At 40.8% G+C, this 20,264-nt stretch overlaps 3 protein-coding genes across 3 annotated transcripts; 1 reads left to right on the top strand and 2 right to left on the bottom strand.

Annotated features, from left to right (window-relative positions):
* Positions 1-2,526: 2,526 nt before the first annotated feature.
* Positions 2,527-6,121, bottom strand: LOC307255968 (pyroglutamyl-peptidase 1-like). The gene is made up of 5 exons (XM_080034803.1): positions 6,003-6,121; positions 5,517-5,569; positions 4,811-4,927; positions 4,424-4,656; positions 2,527-3,450 (listed from the first exon to the last, which is right to left on the bottom strand). The coding sequence occupies exons 1-5, from the start codon at positions 6,031-6,033 to the stop codon at positions 3,237-3,239; spliced, it is 648 nt and encodes a 215-aa protein (XP_079890929.1). The 5' UTR covers positions 6,034-6,121; the 3' UTR covers positions 2,527-3,236.
* Positions 6,122-8,608: 2,487 nt separating this feature from the next.
* On the top strand, positions 8,609-10,587 carry jund (JunD proto-oncogene, AP-1 transcription factor subunit). Its single transcript, XM_080033646.1, has one exon. The coding sequence runs from the start codon at positions 8,859-8,861 to the stop codon at positions 9,795-9,797; it is 939 nt and encodes a 312-aa protein (XP_079889772.1). The 5' UTR covers positions 8,609-8,858; the 3' UTR covers positions 9,798-10,587.
* A 1,327-nt stretch (positions 10,588-11,914) lies between these two features.
* On the bottom strand, positions 11,915-20,204 carry LOC307256006 (ras-related protein Rab-3A-like). The gene is made up of 5 exons (XM_080034860.1): positions 20,144-20,204; positions 18,389-18,613; positions 14,849-14,967; positions 14,397-14,521; positions 11,915-13,259 (listed from the first exon to the last, which is right to left on the bottom strand). Exons 1-5 carry the CDS (start codon positions 20,144-20,146, stop codon positions 13,069-13,071), a joined length of 663 nt encoding a protein of 220 aa, XP_079890986.1. The 5' UTR covers positions 20,147-20,204; the 3' UTR covers positions 11,915-13,068.
* Between the last annotated feature and the right edge of the window lie 60 nt (positions 20,205-20,264).

The raw sequence follows: 20,264 nt of genomic DNA, 5'->3' as shown, positions 1-20,264 counted from the left end.
AGCCATCAATAATTCATGCCAAGTTACTAAGGCATACAACTATGCTTTATGTAAGTTAAAGCGCAAAGCAACAAAATTAAGAACAGCTCAATATTAAGACGGACACAGCGTTCATGGTCATTTTACCTATTAAGTGGGAAACCGTATTGTAAATATACACCTTTAAAAGGCTGAATAGCAATTGAAATACCTGGGGCTTTGGTTCCCTCTGAAAAAAGGCCAACAATATCCATTAAAGGATAGATATATGCTGTAAACATTCTGATTTGATCTATTTATTAGACACATAGCCTACCTTTGCATTCAACATGCTGGTTTTTAGATCATTTTGGAATAATTAAGCTGATTTTATGAGTAACTTAGAATTGGACGATTGGGGCTTTGTCCTCATTTGCCATCTGCAGAACTTGTTGGGGCAGCTCTGAAGGTGCTTTCTGGGCTAAGATAGAATGTGAATTGGTTTCACTCCAGTGCCAAAGAGTTCAACTAAATAAACATGCACCGGTTTGAGAGTTTTTCACCAGTCGGGACCAGTTTTCTACTTTGACCCATTAGATTAATGCAGTCCTTGACAGTCAAGCAGACTTTAATAACTAGTTTTAGTGGTATAGTGACATTGTGTCCGTTTACTCTGTCCCGCACTGATCTGTCAGGTCAGAACAAGTTCAGCAGGTCTGTCTAACCATAATGTGCTCCACCCAGTATTACCATAACTCACCCCGCACACAAGGAATCTGAGAGTAAATAAACTTCTAAGGAACTCATTTGAACTCTAAACGTGACAAAGGGGCAAATAGTATTACATTAAATGCAATTTAAAGTCTATAAAAAATACAAAATCATCTTTCCATCTTATCTTAAACTTCCTTATCTTTGAATTTATTTGCCTAATCTTATCAGGTTTATCCCGACAAGTTTTAATTAGTAAAAAAACGTTTACGTAATGTAGGCCTACATAATGTTCAAAACCATCTGAATCTCTCTGCGTTCAGTGATCGTAAAATGCTTTGGCAGGATAAATGCTGACTTGTAAGATGTTTTCTTTAGTGGTTGACATTACACGGGCGTAGTTCCCTGTCAGATAACAGCTGCATGTATTTCAAAGATATACAGTCATATGAAAAAGTTTGGGAACCCCTCTCAGCCGGCATTATAATTGACTCTGCTTTCACAAAAAAAAGATAAAAGTGGTATGTCTTTAATTTACCAGGAACAGCTAAGTACTGGGATGTTTTCCAAACAAAGATTTTTTGAAAAGCAGTATTTGATTGTGTGAAATAAAATAAAATGGGAAAAATTGGCTGTGCAAAAATATGGGTACCCTTGTGGTTTTGTTTATTTTAATGCCTGTAACAGCATGTAAAACTGATGACTTTAAACACAAAGTTGGTTGGATTATGTTGTTAAGCCTTGAACCTCATAGAAATGTCTGTTTAATCATGAGAAAATTTATTTTAGGTGCCTAAATGCAAGTTGCACTTCTCTTTGACTCTCTGCTGAAGTGAGACAGAATGGGACCATCAAAACTGCTCCCAAAATATCTTAAAAACAAAGATTATTCATTATCATGGTTTAGGGGAAGGCTACAAGAAGCTTTCCCAAAGGTTTCAATTGTCAATTTCTACTGTAAGGAACGTTGTCAGGGAATGGAAGGACACAGGCACAGTTGCAGTTAAACCCAGGTCTAGCAGACCAAGAAAAGTACAAGAGCGGCATATGCGGCGGATTGTGAGAATGGTTGCACACAACCCAAAGATCACCTCCAAAGACCTGCAAGAACATCTGGCTGCAGATTGTGTATCTGTACATGGTTCAACAAATCAGTGCAATGTTGCCGGCTGAGAGGGGTTCCCAAACTTTTTCATATGACTGTATGAACCCTGCAAAGGTGATGTAAGTCACTTTTAGGATTATTCACTTATATTATCTCTAGGCTGAATCTTTATTTAAAAAAATTGTCTTCTGTTATCGTTGCGTTTACTGCATATTTACAAATCTAATCAGACAGACAATTATAAGCAAAACTTTTTGGTTTATGTTCAACAAAAACAACATCAGAAAATGTTTTATTTACAAAGCTGTTCAAACAACTATTATCTGTTGTATCTGTATGATATTAAGTTTTGTACAGTGCTCTTTTGTGGCCTCCCCATCTACCTTGTCAATATTGAACCTTATAGAAGTGGTAAAAATAGCACAAAAATTATTATGCAGCTACTATAGGTCAAAATCTTTATACCATACATTAAATACTTTAAATTGATAAGTCATTATGATAAAGTCATCAATGTGAATCAGCTGCTGATACATTCCTGTTGGATTATCAACCTGACATGTAATTGACAACAATTGAAAAAAATAAAAAGATTAAAAGTGCATTAACACTGCTGCATATATGGACTGTCTGAAAGATTTCAGAAAAATGACAAAACAAAAAATATACCTGTGTGAAGTGTTTTAATCATACACAGCTTTAAGCCGGCGTTGCTTTGCACCACAATACTACATACACAGGACAGACACGTTACTTAATATTGTTGCATTAATTATTACAAACGTTTGCAATATATTCCCTGAGATAAACAGATCATTATAAGTGCCAAGATTTTAAATTTCTTCAGGTTCCCCTCATTTCATGGACATAACATTGTTCTGGTGCAAGTACAAGCAATACGATGGAATGCAATACGATGGAATGACAGTGTGGTTCTAAGGAAAAAAGTGTCTCAAAAACTCAGTGAAATACAGGTTGTTAACCGTTTACGTTTCCCACATTGTGTCACGGTAACTTGTCCTTCCAGCTACTACCTCGTAAGTACTACTGATTCTATGTTTATAAAAGGTGCTGAAATCACCCTTTTAACATGGTGCAATTACAATGAAAAAGTCCATTAATATTTTTGAAGTTCACATCTATTTTCAGTCTTCAGTCTCTTAGATGCCCACTTCTCTTGCACACACATTTAAACCCATACATGCAAATTAACTTGCAAACCTTCAATATTTTTAAGATATAAATTGGCACTGATACGATTCAGACACGACTTCCTGTTCTTGACAACGAATATCAAACGGGTGCCATTCATTTCTGCAGCTGTCTTTATGAGCCAAACACTTAAATCATTCGTAATTTCACTTGCATCACACATCACTTTGATTAAGCTTTGTTGGAAAAGACAGTGGTCCGCTCTGGCGAATTGATTCAACGAGCCCACTCGTGCAGTCAGAGTCAGTTTTTAGTGGTCATGCTGATGCTGATGCGTGTGATTGCAGTACTCGCTGTGTTCATGATCAACTTCCATCAGTTTCAGCATCTCCTGTACGACGGCCTGCAGTGCGCGGCCCAGGTCCCTGCTGCTGTAGGGTTTACCTAGTGGAGGCACATGGATGAAGGCGGAGTGGCCCTGGCCCAGTTGCAGAGAGGTGTAGTAGGTGTAGTCACAAAGATACCTGCCAGGGATCCAAAGCATGTGAAGTTAGGGTTTATGTGTTGTTTGTATTATCACATATATCTATATTTCACCACTCAGACCAGACCGTTGTTAGGTAAATTACTTTATGTATATCTCCAGTCTTTTATCTAATCATACCAGCAGCAACTACAGCACTAGATCTACTTATCACATTCTTTAAAATGTCCCCAGGGTGTTTCAAGGGTGCTTGGTGAAACTGCATTTTTTCCTTCTAAGCACCACAGAATGAGCTGCAACCTACCGTTACCTTAGAACACTCCCTTCTTAGAATACCTACAAACTGCCCTGAAGGGAAATTGTTGCTGTTTTACATAACCTTGACTTGAGATGAACTGTGTAACAGATATTGATGGTATGACATGTATGCTTCCTTTCCTTTCCTTTTTTTTCTTGTGTAACTTTTATGTAATGTATGTTTTCTATCAGTGAAAACGTTTTTTTTTATGTGAAAACTTTTTAACTCTCTCCCTTGTTGAGTTATTGTACGCTGCCGTATTGACACTCTGGAAGGAGAGATCCTGTATCTCAATGGAAGCTTTCTGGCTAAATAAAGGATAAATAAAAATGAACTTGGTAGAACATATTTTGTCCATCTCAGACCAAACTCCTAAGCATATGCTCCTGTCGTCTTATTCAGAACAGGCATGAACACGGAAGTTATGCAGTGTTAAGTTAGCTTGTTGTACAGTTGGCTTGTTGGCTTGTTGCATACAAAATAAAAATAGCAACAATGATAATTTGAATGAATTTTGTCATTACTGCATTGTGGGATTTCTCAAAGCGTATCATTCACAGACTACATCTAATTACATCTTACTGTATGAATGGTATTTTGTTTCTGTATTAATGTTCTGAAAGTAAGTCAATGCACAATTTTAGGTTGAGACCAATAATATGATAATAATCACAAATTGTGAATTCTCCTTCACATATAGATAACATCACTTTACCTTCCAGCATCCTTCGATACAGAAACAGGGAACCCGAGGCCAGAGTCGATGACCCTTTTGCGGACTGTGTCCATGTCCAGGACAGAGCGTATGCAGTCGGGGCCGTTCTCCATACAACACTGGGAAGCTGGGCAGAAGCTGCAGTTGTCCGGGCGTTTGTAACCCTTGTTGTGGCCGCATTGCTCCAGAGTGACAGTGGTGGCTAACCCAGAAACGCCCACATGCACCACTAACTGCGCACAGGACCCCAAAAGACAGAGGTGACAGGGTTTAGTTGAGTTTTTTTAATACATTTTTTCATTAATTGATACAACTTCCAGAAAACATTGCAGCATGATGGAAGTATGTGTTTTAATACACAGTAGCGCTGTGTATTTTCTCAAGTACCTTAGGCTGGTGTTCTTTCCACAGAGACGGCAGTAGCCTCTGAACAGCCTGATAGGCAACAGGCACCTCACACACGTGAAGGTCTACCGCCTCACCCAGCCCTAATCGCTCCAGTTCCTGTGAGCACAGAGAGCACACACACACACACACACACACACACACACACACACACACCTGTAGCTTAATTGCCATCTTTCAAGGTGGATTCAAAATGAGAACAAAATCACTTTTTGTTATAATCAGTGAATATCTCCTTGTGATCTGTAAGGGGTGTGTGCTGAAAAAATCCACTGTTAATACACAGCCAAGGCTCTGTAAAAAGGTATGTAAACAAAGGGTGCCCACCATAGCAAGCATAGTTTACAGAGTCTACACTGTATATTAACACTAGATTTTTTTTTCTTCCAACGAACACAGTACGGACAGGTAGCGGATCATGAGGAGATATTCACTGGCTTTGACAAAAAAAATTAAAAATTGACAATACGCATTCTCCAGAATCACGGAGTCCACCTTTAACAGTGTACATTAGACAATAAAGAGATGATAACCCCTTCATCAGAAGAAGAAAAAACTCCCCTTTAAGTGATTAAACAACATTATGAAATGCACTTTCCTGTCCCAATTGCCATATTTAGTCAATGTCCTGATAACACAAGTCATTAAACTGGCAATTACTGTTACACAGAGACAACCTACTGATTACCTGCACTGCCACCCAGCTGGAGTTCACTGCATGCTCACCGAAAGGCTCAAACCCTGCAGAGAGAAGATGATCAGATGGGATAGTTCATGACATACATGATATACAGTGCAGCCAGCAAGTCAGGGAAGATGTGTATCTGTCTGTCATTGAGAGAAGTGATAAGGGACGGGTGAATATAAAATAGGGACTCTTGATTCAAAGTCTAAAGGTTGCATCTAGTTAAACATTAAATGCATTGGCACATGATTCGCAGGAGACACCGATCGATTTGTCTCTTCCCTGACAGCAACACCACTCTCTGCTGAACACATTTCAAAATTACATTTACATCTATTTACATGTTTACCAATAGAAACCATAAGTATTCAATCATTTTAACCATATCAATAGTGCAGCTCAGACACAGGTAGGAAACTCTATGAGATCCATCTGCAGTGTACTGACAATAAAGCCATAATTGTTCATCGACCAATCAAAACATCTCACCTGTCACTATAACTTTCTTCTTATTGGCCATTTTCCTTGGTCGTTATTATGACAGGAATTGTCATAGGTTAGTAAAAACGCGAGATCAAATATTCCAAACAAGGATCCCAGGATTGTCTGTAGCCTACGCTTTCTGCTCTCTTCTTCTGGCTCGGAGCTGGAAGGAAATGGCATAACCCAATCAGGATGTACCATACTGCCATCTAATGCCCGGACATGCAAGCATCAGTATCACCTCCACAGCGCTGCATCCTGCAAGAATGCATTTGAATTAGCGCTTAAATCTACACACTCGTTTTTTTTGTAGCCTATGTCTCAACCTTGTTTAGGAAATGGGATAATAATTAAAACATTTTATCATTCTAATCCAGAGTGTTTGTAATGCAACAGAATGTGATTCAAGACACGTGCGCTGAAACTGGAAACCGATAATCTGCACGCATTCACAGATTAAAGGATAGGATAATGAGCGGGCAGCTAAAGTGAATAAGAGAAGAAAAAAACTCTCCCTCCATCAGTAGGCTAAGCAGAGCATGAATTAAAGTTAAGTCCTCAACCAGCTGCTCTACTTTTACTGGGCAGCTCCCCAGGTGTGAATGTATAGGCCTACGCACTGTAGGCTAAATGTAGGCTATGTAGGGCCCTTAACAGCGTGAGTGCGACACTGGGCGTTGCTGAGACTCGAAGTCAAAGGACACTTCTCTGGTTGACGTGAGCTAGGTGAGGGGAGGAGGGGGGGTATAGGCTATACAAATCTTCAAACACAACCTCTTACACACTCCATTAGGCTACCTGAGTTTAGAGGACAACCCTCTCTCTTATAGTTTGTTGTCGTGAAGGCAGAGTTTATCTAATATCGCTTAACAGGCACAGCTCCTTTCTTCATTCTTGCTGCGCTCTGCCGTCCACACCCATCATCATGGGTTGTGAAATGACTCACATTCTGGACACTGCACCCTATGTGGCTCCAAACTGGCAGAGTGAAGATAATATGCTCTCCATGGGGTGGAGTTTTTGTTGTTGTTGGTGAGATTATGTGAGCCTTCCTCTGATTCATGCTGGTGCCTCTACAATCAGGTTAGCCTACTCGCCATCATTGATTTATAGCCTAATGCCCGTGAACCACATTACATAAAAACATATTAAGCCTAACACCCTACACAACCTGCACTGCAGTCGGAAACAGCTCCTTTTTCTCCTTCAACCCATTCACCTTTATATCTTCATCTCACTTGCGTCACTTGCTATGTCAGTGTTGCCATGGAAACTGATGATGCCCTCGCTGCTCCGTGGTGCTGATGCAGACGGTCTGCTGACGTCCTTGCTGCGTACGGGCGGAATAACATATCCCACTTAACTGTTTCCGCCACAGGTCCAGACAGTAGGCTACCTTCGAGACTGCATACTGAATGTAGGCATACTGTGTTCTATTCTATGTAGGATAGTTATTTTATTTTCTATTCATTTCTATTCCATCCTGTTTTTTTATATTATTCTATTCTGTAACCTAATATTATTCTATCCATCTTTTTAATGCTATTGTTTATGTTATAACGTCCCCTCCTGTTCTATTGTACCAGGCATTTAAATATGAGGCGTACAATTTAATGGCTGTTATTCAGGCCTACGTAAGCTTCAGCCTAGAATATTAGCCTATATATTTAGCCTATAGGCTAACTGATTCATTTACAGTAGGCCTATGTTGTTCAAATTAATAATTATGTTTAAATTTGCCAGTTTGCCTTAGACAGGGATCCAGCCAATAAAACAATTAGAACACGGTGTGTTAGTAATTCAGTTGCCACATGTCAAGACCTTAACCATTCCACATCATGGCCCATTTTATTCAAAGAAAACCCATGGTTTCTTCATTCTTCTGTCACTGTTTCCTTCCCTTTTTCTAGCTCACACTTAATTTCCCCCAGAAACACTTTCAGAACACTGCGACACTGTGACTCCTTATTTCAGGTCCAAGGTGAGGGTTAAATGTGGCCATTGAGACATAAAGAGCTGGGAAAGGAGGCGCTGGCATGTTTAGTAGGCCTAGCCTATAGGTCTGGTTCAAGTCAGTTTAAACTTTACCACATAGGCTACTTTTAGATCAAATTAAGTTCCTATCTGTCTTGCTCCCCCCATTCAATTAGGCTATAGGCCTATTATTCTATTCTAAACCAGTTTGAGAATTGTGAGGAAAGTCTCATTTCATGAACAAGATTACACTTATGTTGAATCGAATCTGACATTATCTGAAGTTGACTATTCTATTCCCTTACATAGCCTACACGTCTTTAAAAAACGGCCTCGGCCTGAGTTGAAGGAATATTTTCTGTAAAGCCTGTTTCTCTGTTCTTCCTTTCCTTCATGGCCTTCGCCTCTTACACCTTCCCCGCCCAGTCTCTGCTCTCTCTTGGCGACCCTGAGCTTTTTTATGCTATGACATCAAACCACAATGCATTGCACTGTTTGTAGTTTACCTAGAGTCTCCATGGCAATAAAGACCGGCTCGGCCCCTTATTCAAATTAATCCGGAAACCAACGTCATTTTGGGCCAATCTCCGCGCTCTGGAGTGACATAATGGAATTTTTAGGGCTAGAAAGCGAGCGAGGTCTGGCGCTGCGCATAGCAGTCGTGCCATCGGGAAAAAGACAATATCGTCGGCGCGCAGGAGAGACAACATCGGAGACCCTCCGGCACAACACAGCTCAAGTGGTCGACTGATAGAATCACTGATACACGAGAACTGGGATAAGGATCATAAAGAAATAAGGATCAGCTGATTTCCTCATGTTTGGATGTGGCTGTTCAGCAATAGTTAATGCATAACGCTCAACACTCCCTCGTGTTGAGGGTGTTGAATGGAAACAACCCTCTACCCAGGCACCGTGGTCAATACTCCGAGGGGCTCCAGCTCTTACTCCCAGGGCACGATGATGAAGAAGGATATTAATCTGAACCTGGACGACCAGAACTCCGAGCTCAAAGCGAACCCGCTCCGGGACACGGACGGACTTCTTAACTCCCCGGATTTGGGACTTTTGAAACTAACCTCTCCGGACCTGGAGCGCCTTATCATCCAGTCGAACGGACTGGTCACCACCGCCAACCCGAGCTCCCAGTTCCTCTACCCAAAATCGGCCAGCGACGAGCAGGAGTTCGCGGAGGGTTTCGTCAAGGCGCTGGAGGATCTCCACAAGCAGAACCAGCTGAGCGAGGCGGGGTGCGTCTCCGTGGATAGACTGGAGCTCCTTGGCTCGTCCAACGCAGCCGGTGGGCCCGCGGGGCTCCAGACGTCAGACCTCCCCGTGTACACTACTCTGAACGGATATGCGAACAGTCCGCTCGGATCCACCACCATCAACTACGCCACGGACACCATCCCCTTCCCGCCGCCGCCGTCTCATCTGTCCAGCGCGCATCAACAGGCGGTCGCTGCGGCTGCACTGTCACGACTCCAGTCCGCCGGTCTGGTGAAGGACGAGCCCCAGACGGTGCCAGACATGCAGAGCTTCGGGGACAGCCCCCCTCTGTCTCCCATCGACATGGACAACCAGGAGCGCATCAAGGCGGAGCGGAAAAAGCTGCGGAACAGGATAGCCGCCTCCAAATGCCGCAAAAGGAAACTGGAGAGGATCTCTCGCCTGGAGGACAAGGTCAAGAGTCTGAAAACGCAGAATACCGAGCTGGCGTCCACGGCCAGCGTCCTCAGGGAGCAAGTGGCCCAGCTCAAGCAGAAGGTGATGAACCATGTCACCAGCGGGTGCCAGCTTTTACCAAACCAGGTGCAAGCTTACTAAATCCCAGTAAGGGTGCTCTTTATGGATTATTTTCTTTAAATATGCTCTGAGGATATAGTCCTGTACTATGAGGAACTCTTGCCTTTTCTAACCTCAAATCCTTATCAGAGACTTGATGGGGGCATTGTAAATGCACCCTCAAGATAAAGCTTGTAACTGAGAGACAAAACATCTGCACTGTACTGTGTGGGTTTGAACAGGCATTGAAGAGAGCTTGTAAAGGAAAATGAGGTTATGCCCATTTGCAGGTATGGGGTGCCACCTCCTCTAAATTCATGAACATCTGGCAGCGTTGTGCCATAAACTGACTTATTTTGTTGCCCCAGTTTTTTTGGGAGGCCATGTAGCAAACTGTTCTCTCCAGTGGACAGGTTAAGGATAGTATTTATCCGTGTGCGTAAACTGGACAATCTCAATATGAGAGCAACCAAACACAAGGGTGTCACCAAGTGCTGCCATCCACCTTGTAATATAATGCCTTACTTGTTTACAAGCACTAAACAATGACAAATATATATATTTTATTTACTGAAACATTTCTTATTTTACATATGGTCTTACTTTTTGGTTGTTTCCTTGTTTTTTTTAGTTTGCAAAAATGAACACTGCATGTCTTGTCGCTTTTGTGTACAGTAACCATTGTATTTTTTTTATTGTGTTGGCTGCTATGTAGTTCTTCAGTCGCCAATTCCATGAATGTATGTGTACGTGCTGAGAAACCCTATGTATCCATGTATAAGGGACTTTCAAGTCTTTTCCTGACATTTATTAAATTCACTACATTACTATAGCACTTGTTTGGTTTCTTTTGAAAACGAGAGGCGCTGCTTGCTTAATTGTAGTTTGAAGGACTATTTGTGGGTGTACTATATCAACTATAGCTCAACATTGATCTTCTCTTGTACAGCTGACACTGTGGGTGTTATAATAAGTGCAGTAGAGAAGCTGAACCAAACCATAGATGGTCAAACAACTGTAAGGGTAGAAAACCAGACATTGTTGCAAGATTATGCCCTCTGCTGGGCACAATAAAACTCACTCTAAACCATTTATGAAACATGACATGAACACTTCTTGTAAATCACTAGCGGCCTCTGGGAATAATTATTGAATCAACACAAAATTCCAGCTTTTAGAATTTGTTTATTGATGCCTCATTTTTAGTAAATCTGACATTACAGAATTACAGCACAGTTCACACAACTAAAACCCGACGGGCAGAAAATTCCTATTTACAACGACGAAGACGTGTTCCTAAAGTCACCAGGAAGATTACAGCTGTAGCAAAACTCAATAAATAAAGTAACAAAAATCAATAAACAATTCAAAATTGAACAATTACATTAAGAATGACAATTTAAATGAGGTGTTCAGAGTATTCAGTTTACGTCCCAAAAAGCTTCCCTTCACAGAGTGGGAAAACACTGCCAGACAAGTTTGTTAGTGCAAGTCTAACAATCGCTCTTTTTGGCTCTTAATTATTGTCAGGACCTCTTTGGAAAGAACAATAATTAAGACAGCCTTTATACAAACTGTACATTCACACACCCACGTACAGTACGGGCATTACAAACCTTTAGCAGGGTCGTACGTTATGGATATTTGGGTGTGGAGTGAAAAAACTGCTATTGCTCCGTTAGAACAGTCTGCTTTTACACTAGTGATTCCTAAAAGTTACATAACTGATATCAAAAGACAAACAAGCTTCCCACCAAAGGCGCGTAGACATGATTAAAGAGATTTTTACACTGGAATGTTTTACTTTCCTCTTGAGGAAGCATTTTAGGCTTATATAAACTGTAAACACAAATACATTTTCTTTTAAAAACTGGGACGGTTAAAGCAATCGAAAAAAGGTAGAGTGCAGATTGCAATGCATAATCTAGGAAGAACATTGTCATCAAAATAAATAAAGTTATAAGTAATACAAAATAAATATGTGATATTTTGAAATAAGTTAAGTGTTGAAATGTTTTTTTTTTGCGTGTCTCTATATATATATATATATATATATATATATATATATATATATATATGAGAAGATAAATCCCTGACCTTAGCATCAGAGAGAGAAATAAAAACTCACTATTTGACATTTAAAACATGCTCATGTTCGCTTCAAAAGTAAAGCTGAAAATATCAGCTCCAACATATATAACCTCCCAGTCAACCATTATCAGGTAATAACACCAACAACATGCACCTTCCACTAAAGCACAGGTAGGAATCCAATATCCTAAATCATCATCATCGCAGAATGTTACTTATTTGAGATATCTATAGATATAGATATATATATGTATTTTATATGCATTTTTTTAAATGCATATCTATGGACTTTTAAACATTTATACACTTGCCCCCATGTGGTGAAAGACATCCCTTATCCCTTATCTTTTAATTCCTCCATAAACATTGTAACAAAATAAAGAAATCAAAACTAAGTCCAAAATCGAGGCTAAGCAGCTCATAATACTGGACTAATGACAACTCACATTGCCATCCAATTTAACAAAAAAACTAACAAAAAACTACTTTAAAATCTGGGAATGGGCAAAATAATTAATAATATTAATAGCAACACTTTCAAAAGCAAACTAATATGCATGACTTTTGCTATTCTTAGTTTATCCCTGAAATGAAAAAACAAACAAACTTTCAAACGATCTTGTTTGGCCAACAAACTTAGAACCTGTTAAATCTCAATCACATCAACACTGGGGAGGACCGGTGATTTCACATGCCCAAAACCATAGGCAACCATCGCAAAACAAAACTAAAAACGCAACTCTATCCAAAGCAACAATCAGATATTTTCAACAAGACTCAATTTAAAAACAATTGTAAATGATTTGTTTTCATTTATCCAATGTTCGCCTTTTACAGTAAACCCAATTACAGACATGTAAGTAAGGAATGATGGAGTCTCAGCCTTTAGGGGCATTTTATAATTCTGTTAAGATACAGCATAGTGTGTGTTTGTGTATGTGTAGAAAGAAAGAAAGAAAGAAAGAAAGAAAGAAAGAAAGAAAGAAAGAAAGAAAGAAAGAAAGAAAGAAAGAAAGAAAGAAAGAAAGAACTTGGAATGGTGGCTCGTTTAAATGTTCCTCACCCCTTTGACAAAGTTAGCACTATGACAGAATCTCTATATTACCGAAATTACCAAAAACTTTAAGATGATATTTCTTTAAAAAAATTGGACTGCAGACTGTGTGTGTGTGTGTGTGTGTGTGTGTGTGTGTGTGTGTGTGTGGTTTAGTACTAGCAATGTTTAACAAGCACAGTCCGAAGAGGACCTCTGCGGCGTCTCAGTGAGCTGTGGTCCCTGTTTGGCTCCGGTGATGGTCGGGTCGTTGTTATCCAGGCTCTCTGTCATCCTCTCACAGATGATGTCCACCAGACGCTCAAAGGTCTGCTTCACGTTGATGTTATCTTTAGCGCTGGTTTCAAAGTGCTCAAAACCTGCCAGGAGGGGTGACAAAGGCAGAGACTATGGTCACACTTATTGTTCCAAGATTATCCAGTTAATTCACTAATCACAAAATGTCAGAAGAACACATCAAGGCTAAGGTCAGACAGGCAGCTCAAACAGATTTAATTTCCCCCTATACTGTATATCACGGTTTGAAATTAAGTGGAATTATGGCACAATACTATGACTCAGTCTGACCACTCAGGTCTCTCCCCAAACATGTTTTTGATGTTACACGTTTTTATTTTATTTTAATTTTTTTATTAAGGTATTTCTTTTTGGCATTTTTATGCTTTATTGATAGTGTAGAGAGAGTTGAAATGGGGCAGAGAGGGAAGTGACATGAAGAGAACGACCGCAGTCTGGAAGCGAACCCGGGTCCGCTGCTGGCCGAGGCCCATGGGGGGGACGCCCTACCAACTGAGCTAAGGGCGCCCTGATGTTACATGTTTTAGGAAGAGCGACAAGAGCACCTTGCTGGTCTAAAAATGCAGCGACCCCTCAGCTTTATGAAGTATGAAGTAAAAGTTATAAGATCTATGTTAAAACTAACACAAGTGGGTGCACTTATGGTGTAGTGGTTAGAGTGCCCCCAATAGAGGCTCCGTCCTCAGAAGAAGCAGACCACGGGTTCCAATCCGGCTTGTGGTCGTTCTCTGCATGTCATTCCCCTCTATGCCCCATTTCATCTCTGTCTCTCCAAAGCTGTCTAATAAAGCATAAAAATGCCAAAAAAATAAACTTTAAAACTAACACAGGTTCAGATGTTCAGACACATGTTAGCATGGCTTATTGAAATAGCTGCATTTATGATATACAATTACTTCAACCTGAATTGCTGTAACATCAGTTTCAAACAGTGAATTTAATTAATTTGGCAAGCTGAAAAGTCCCATCATGACTACACAGTTTATTTGAGGTCTGACTGTCTGAGTGAGCAAAACAAAGAATTTTACTAATTTTTAGATGCATAATTTACTTTGAAAATATATTTATGGATCATGAATCATGATTATGTCAAACTTTCACTGATGCTCCCAGGAATGAGAGAGATTCACAAACCCCAGTAGCAGGGGAAAAACAACACAGACGGGGCTTCTAGTTTTTACCCTGACAAGTTGACTTACCCAGCTGATCTGAGAGCTGCCGGCCCCTCTCTTGAGTCACCATTCTTTCATCCTCCATGTCACACTTGTTCCCCACCAATAGGACCTGGGCGTTGTCCCATGAGTATGTCTTGATCTGGGTCGACCTGTCAGCACATACAGTTCACATACTGAATCTCAACAGCATCTTTTGTTATTCATAGATGCTAAAGTAGCATTTTTTTAAAGTACTGAGCTACCCTCCTGGTTATAACCCTGGTTATATTGTTATAACGTAACCATTAAATTCATTTAGAGATATGGGAAAATGGTAAAGCAACTTGTAATACCATCACAAGAGGAAACTCAAAACCCCTCATTTGGACATGAAAACACGGATTGCAAAAATAACTGGACTTAACCACAGGGCTTGTTTGAGACTGGTCTGATTCTCCCCACTGCCCCTTCCACATGAACACTCTTTTGCCCCTCACCAGTCTTGAACGGCATTGAAGGAGTCTTCGTTGGTGATGTCATACATGAGCATAAAGCCCATGGCTCCCCTGTAGTAAGCTGTGGTGATGGTCCTGTAGCGCTCCTGACCAGCAGTATCCTACACAAATTCACACACACACAATAAATGAAAGTTATGTAACGATAGTATACATATTTTTGTCATAGTAGCATAGGTTTAAAATTAAGAATAACACATAATTTTACCAAACACATGGACAGGACAACGTTTCAAACCATTCACAGTCTGTCCATGTAGGTTTAATTAGAGACCCCAGAGTATCTTTTGTTGACTATTTCTGCATATCGATGTCACCATTGTCAATTTATGAACTATGTGCATGTGCCTCCAAATGATCACTGAGGTTTTAACATTAAGCCAGACTCCTGTGAGTGTGCAATTGGTTCCAGGGTCAGGCTTTATGGCTCATGTTAAGAACACTTCAAGGGTATTGCCAGTACACAGCAGATGAAGTTATTCTGGGGACAAGAGAGGCCAGCTGAGCCAACAGCTGGTTATCATTTGTGGAGCATGATTATAGAGACCGCTTAAGTCACAGATGTGAGGAGGCAACATGAAAAACAGGCTGATTTAAGATGAATTGCAAGTAGTAAGGGAATATACTTGATTTCTGGTCAGCCAAATTCAATCTTTTGCTGGTTTGTTGTTTAATTGTATTTAAGAGCTGAAGCAATTACTAAATTAATGGATCGGCAGATAATCAACATGCTAATTCATTATTAATACAACTTATTTTTTATAAATGATTGATAGTTTTGCACCTTTCAGGAAAAATTTAAAACAATAACTGGTTGCAGCTTCTCCAACTTGAGGATTTACAACTTAAATTGTTTAATATCATTGTTAACTGTATTTGATTAGGCACTGTATCAGGTACTGTCAATGCTGTTAAACTGCATTTGCATATCAGTAGACTGTGCGAGGAGATGAACAGAGACTGTTCAAATCCTGTGCAAACCTCTCTGCAACACAGCAGTTCTACCATTTAAAAAAACATTACAGGAAAGCAGCAGTGCAGGCTGCATTTTCTTAGTTCATAGCTGTTGCAAAAGACACAGTCTTTCCAATGAAACTGTAAGGCCGAGTGTGCACTAGGGATGGCCATTTAGAATTTTTTCTTTAACCGGTTAACCACAAGAATTAACGGTTAACCGTTAAGATTTAATGTAGCCTATTTATAGTGAAATACATGAACATTATAGCAGGGCTGCCAACCTTTTTTTGTTCCAAGGACCTGCATATTAATTTAAAAACAATTCAGGGACCAGTAGCCAATTTAAATGCCTACATTTTGACATTCACAGGGCACCTTGTCTGTTGTGAGAATAGGTCTAGTATTCGCATGTAGGAGCAGAAAGTGAAATAAGTGATTGAAAAGACAAAGACACACACACACACACACACACACACACACACACAGAGAGAGAAACCCAGTGCTAAGTACGGGGCAACATTGTGAAAGGCCGTAGTATTGATAAGCTCCGACGTTATCAGTACTGCATAACGGTACTTTACGCTTTTGTTTATGACGGATTTTCGCTACTGATCCTCGCACACAAGCATGGCAGACCTCTCTGTGTCTGTGCAGGGGCAATCAATGCCTGTCTGTCACACTCACTGAGACGGTGATAGATGCAGGACAGCATCCACCTCAAGTAGGCTAATGCTAGCTCTACGTTAAGCTAGCGGGAGCCCACGCTGTTAATTAAATTATACGAACACATGGCAGGGGAGTGTTGTGACCATAAGTTGTGACTGGCTATCTTTCTGGGAGCGTACCATGGACCTATTATAAAGTTGAGAGTATCCACACGACTCTTTTCATTCTTTACCGACAGTTGGCATTCTTACAGTTTAGCGATATCAAAATAAGAGTCCGGATTTCAGAGAAATTAAGATAATTTTCTTTTTTTAAACTGTTTAACCTTTAGTATTAACCGGTTAAAGATCTTCTTAACGGTTAACCAGTTAACCATGGACATCCCTATGCACTACATCGCTGTATTATAGAGGATATGGATATCAGATTGGACTCATCAGATACAGAGAAAACACTGATTGCGACATCTGTAGTATTTATGTAAAGTAAAATAAACAAAGTGTGTGGCTGTAGACCTCTCCACCTATTTAACCCTTACCCCTGGAACACACATCCTACCTCTACTGCACGTCTGCGTCTGACTTTTTTTTTCGCCGACCGTGTTAACACACTACAGGGTTCACACATTCAACCTTGCGCGTCTCTCTCGAGTCTCTCTGCTTTAACTGATAGAAAAATACTCTGTTGACAGTCATACCAGCAGCATTCACTGTAGTTACACAATTTCCCCGTTTGTTTCTTCCAAAATAAACTCCCCACAAGCAAAAATGTGAACTGTCGAAACTCAATATTAATCATATGCATCTTAAAATGACATGAAACCACTTCATATTAATGGGAATTGTCTATAAAAACTCTATGTAGAAATGACAGGGCTTTTAGAAGCTGCTGTGACGTTAAATGTGTGGCCGAAAACGGTAAGAGAGAGGCAGCAGTAACAGACGCATATGCGCTCGAGATGGAGACGCAGGACTTGTGTTCTAGTGGTTACTCTTACGATAGTACCTGATCCTAGATAACTCCGTTCTGGACAGCTGTGCTGAATTCAGAGCAGTAAGAATTAATTACAGGCTCTGTGATTAATTAATCTAAATTAATCGCATACTTTTATACATGTTTATAAACAGCTGTATAGCCTGCTAGTCTCTCTCGCTCCGTCTCTCGTAACTTCTGTCTCCACAACAGACAGCGCTGCACTGCCATAGGCAAAAATATTCGGACGGACGGACGGACGGACGGACAGACAGACAGACAGACAGACAGACAGACAGACAGACAGACAGACAGACAGACACACACGACGAGACAGCTAGCAAACAAAATTGAGACACGGGGAGAAAGATTGAGAGATACTGTTTTGAACCTAGCCTACATTGTTGCACCCACTAAATCAATAATGCACAGACACTGGCTGCGGAGAATAAAGTAAGATGTCTTCCTACCTTCATGCTTATTAAACCGTCTATAGAGCCCTGGGCCCCCTGCTTCTCTCTTTACTTTTCTCCCTTTCACCCGCGCGGGCTGTGTCTGCTTCAGGTGCAGCTCGGTGCAGCTACGCACCACTTTTGCACCGGGTCAAAGGGCATTATAGAAGTGCGATTAATCTGCGTTAATTTTTTTAATCGCGTTAATTTTTCTGTGATTAATTAATCGAAATTAACGCGTTAATTTGACAGCCCTAGTAATAATACAAAAAGGCAGTGATAAGCAAAGCCAGGTGAAATCTTGATCCCTTTTCACAACTCTTCAAGAGCTCAGAATGAAGTGTCAGCGAGTGAGAGATTGTGCAACCCTGAGATTGACTGGCCCAGGAACCACTAAAACATCTGTAGCTGACAACCAAGCACATCAGTATGTCTGTCTGTCTGTGTGTATGTATGCATTTGTCCACTTTCTCACCCAGATCTGCAGCTTTATCCTCTTGTCGTTCCTGTAGATGGTCTTGACCTTGAAGTCAATGCCCACCGTGCTGACAAAGGCTGGCGTGAATGAGTCGTCTGCATAGCGAAAGAGGAAGGATGTCTTTCCTACGCTGCTGTTGCCAATGATGAGGATTTTAAACATGTAATCAAAGTTCTGGTCCGAAGACTCCTTCTGTCCGTATGTGGCATTTGCTGACGCCATCTATGCAAAGATTGAGATCACAGATTAATCACTCACAAATAGTTACTATGAGGTGTTCTTTTCCAAATAATTACTTTGAGGTGTTCTTTTCCGCAAGGGCCGGAACACAAGATTGAACCACCTTAAAAACAATAACAACAAACACAGATCTCTGGCAGTTTCTGCAAAAAAAAAATTAAACCTGATATTAATTTACAGAATTTAGCTTTTGTACTTGATTTCATCAGCTTCTGAAGGTACTGTTCAAGACATTGTGTCCAGCACCTGTAGTTACAGTGTCATACACGACTTCTCTGCTATTGGCTGAAACACTACCGAGTACAGTTTCTCAGATAACTGAAGGACAACTGTGTAAGCATTTCACATCCTAGACAGATGGCATCGAGGGCCTGGCAGCAGTCAAATACAATATAACATTTCCTAATTTAATGTATTTACTGTTCCACTACACTCATTTGTGGCATCCATGAAATACATGACAGACAAACCATTGTAGGGAACCTTTGTAAACGATATGATGATTAATGCACATACACAACATTATACCAGTACTATATATCATCAGCATTATTTACGAAGACACGTGATGGGGTTAAATAACGTCGGTATCGTCTACTGTGTGAGATCAAGTTACAGACAGTTTGAATGGCTCTATCAGTGAATCAAATGATGCAGCCGTACCTCCAAGAGCCTGTGTCAACACAACCAGACAATAACCACACACAGCCTTGAGTCTTTCCACTTTGTGTCAATAATACTTGTGGGACTAGGAATGCTCACCACCGCCCTTCGCAAGATAAGAGGGCGGAAGCAGCAGGGATTACCAGGTTAAGCATCAGCTAAACTGACTATCCTTTCGCCTCAGGAGGGCAGGGAAGCTCCGAGGAGTGCTGCGCAAACCAGCCAATTATGAATGACCATATGGTTGGCCAGACTTTACTGCATTACATGTAATACGTAGGAGAACTGACACACTGTCAAAGCCTGCAATGTCCTTTGACTGTTTCCGAACACACCGCACCCCCAATTGTTTAAACGGCCTAACCCACATCCCACCCCCCCCCCCCCCCCCCCGTAGCCTACATATCGGAGCTTATCTGTCGCTAGCTTACTAGTTAAGATGTAGCTGCCTAAAATTGACAGTTTGTTTCACGTTAGCAGGATAAATACCTAGAAAAAATGTAAAACACGCCATGTTATACATTATTAACAACCTACAGTAAAGTTTAAACGACTGTTACAAAGATGGAAGCAATACAGATATATGCTTGTATATATAGCCTTTGAAAATGCGTGCAATTCGGCTAGCATCGCTACCTTGGATGCTAACACAGCACACCGTTATCAGCCTTTTAAAAAGTGGCAGCAGGAGCTAGCTAAGCATCCCAGCTATGTCAAATGAAGGTTACTCTTCCTTCAAAAAATCCGTTTCAATCCTGGATACGACAGGCGGCAAATAATCCACATGCTAGCTGTTGCAACGGTTCGATTCAACACGGCCATGCAGGGTCAAATAAGCGCAGGGTTTACCATGAAATGTGTGTTTTATCCTCAGCTTCGCAGCAGCTACAGCGCTAGCCCTGTGCCCAGCTTTGCACCTGCAGTAGCTCGTGCGTCTCTTGATTGACAGCCCCGGCATAAACGCGTACAA

The sequence above is a fragment of the Ammodytes marinus genome (assembly GCF_949987685.1).
Source record: "Ammodytes marinus genome assembly, chromosome: 9".
Classification (NCBI taxonomy): Eukaryota; Metazoa; Chordata; class Actinopteri; order Uranoscopiformes; family Ammodytidae; genus Ammodytes; species Ammodytes marinus.
Note: the sequence above shows the minus strand (reverse complement) of the source record. Positions and strands in the feature narration are given on the sequence as shown.

What these genes read in the sequence shown, in the direction of transcription:
- LOC307255968 (XM_080034803.1), bottom strand. Translation starts at nt 6,033, where the DNA reads ATGGCCAATAAGAAGAAAGTTATAGTGACAG. An exon ending in GAAGAAAGTTATAGTGACAG is followed by an intron (nt 5,570 to 6,002) that starts GTGAGATGTTTT and finishes TTCTCTCTGCAG; the next exon opens with GGTTTGAGCCTTTCGGTGAG. An exon ending in GGAAAGAACACCAGCCTAAG is followed by an intron (nt 4,657 to 4,810) that starts GTACTTGAGAAA and finishes TCCTGTGCGCAG; the next exon opens with TTAGTGGTGCATGTGGGCGT.
- jund (XM_080033646.1), top strand. Translation starts at nt 8,859, where the DNA reads ATGGAAACAACCCTCTACCCAGGCACCGTGGTCAATACTCCGAGGGGC.
- LOC307256006 (XM_080034860.1), bottom strand. An exon ending in GGATAAAGCTGCAGATCTGG is followed by an intron (nt 14,968 to 18,388) that starts GTGAGAAAGTGG and finishes GAATTTGTGTAG; the next exon opens with GATACTGCTGGTCAGGAGCG. An exon ending in GCAGCTCTCAGATCAGCTGG is followed by an intron (nt 13,260 to 14,396) that starts GTAAGTCAACTT and finishes CCCTCCTGGCAG; the next exon opens with GTTTTGAGCACTTTGAAACC.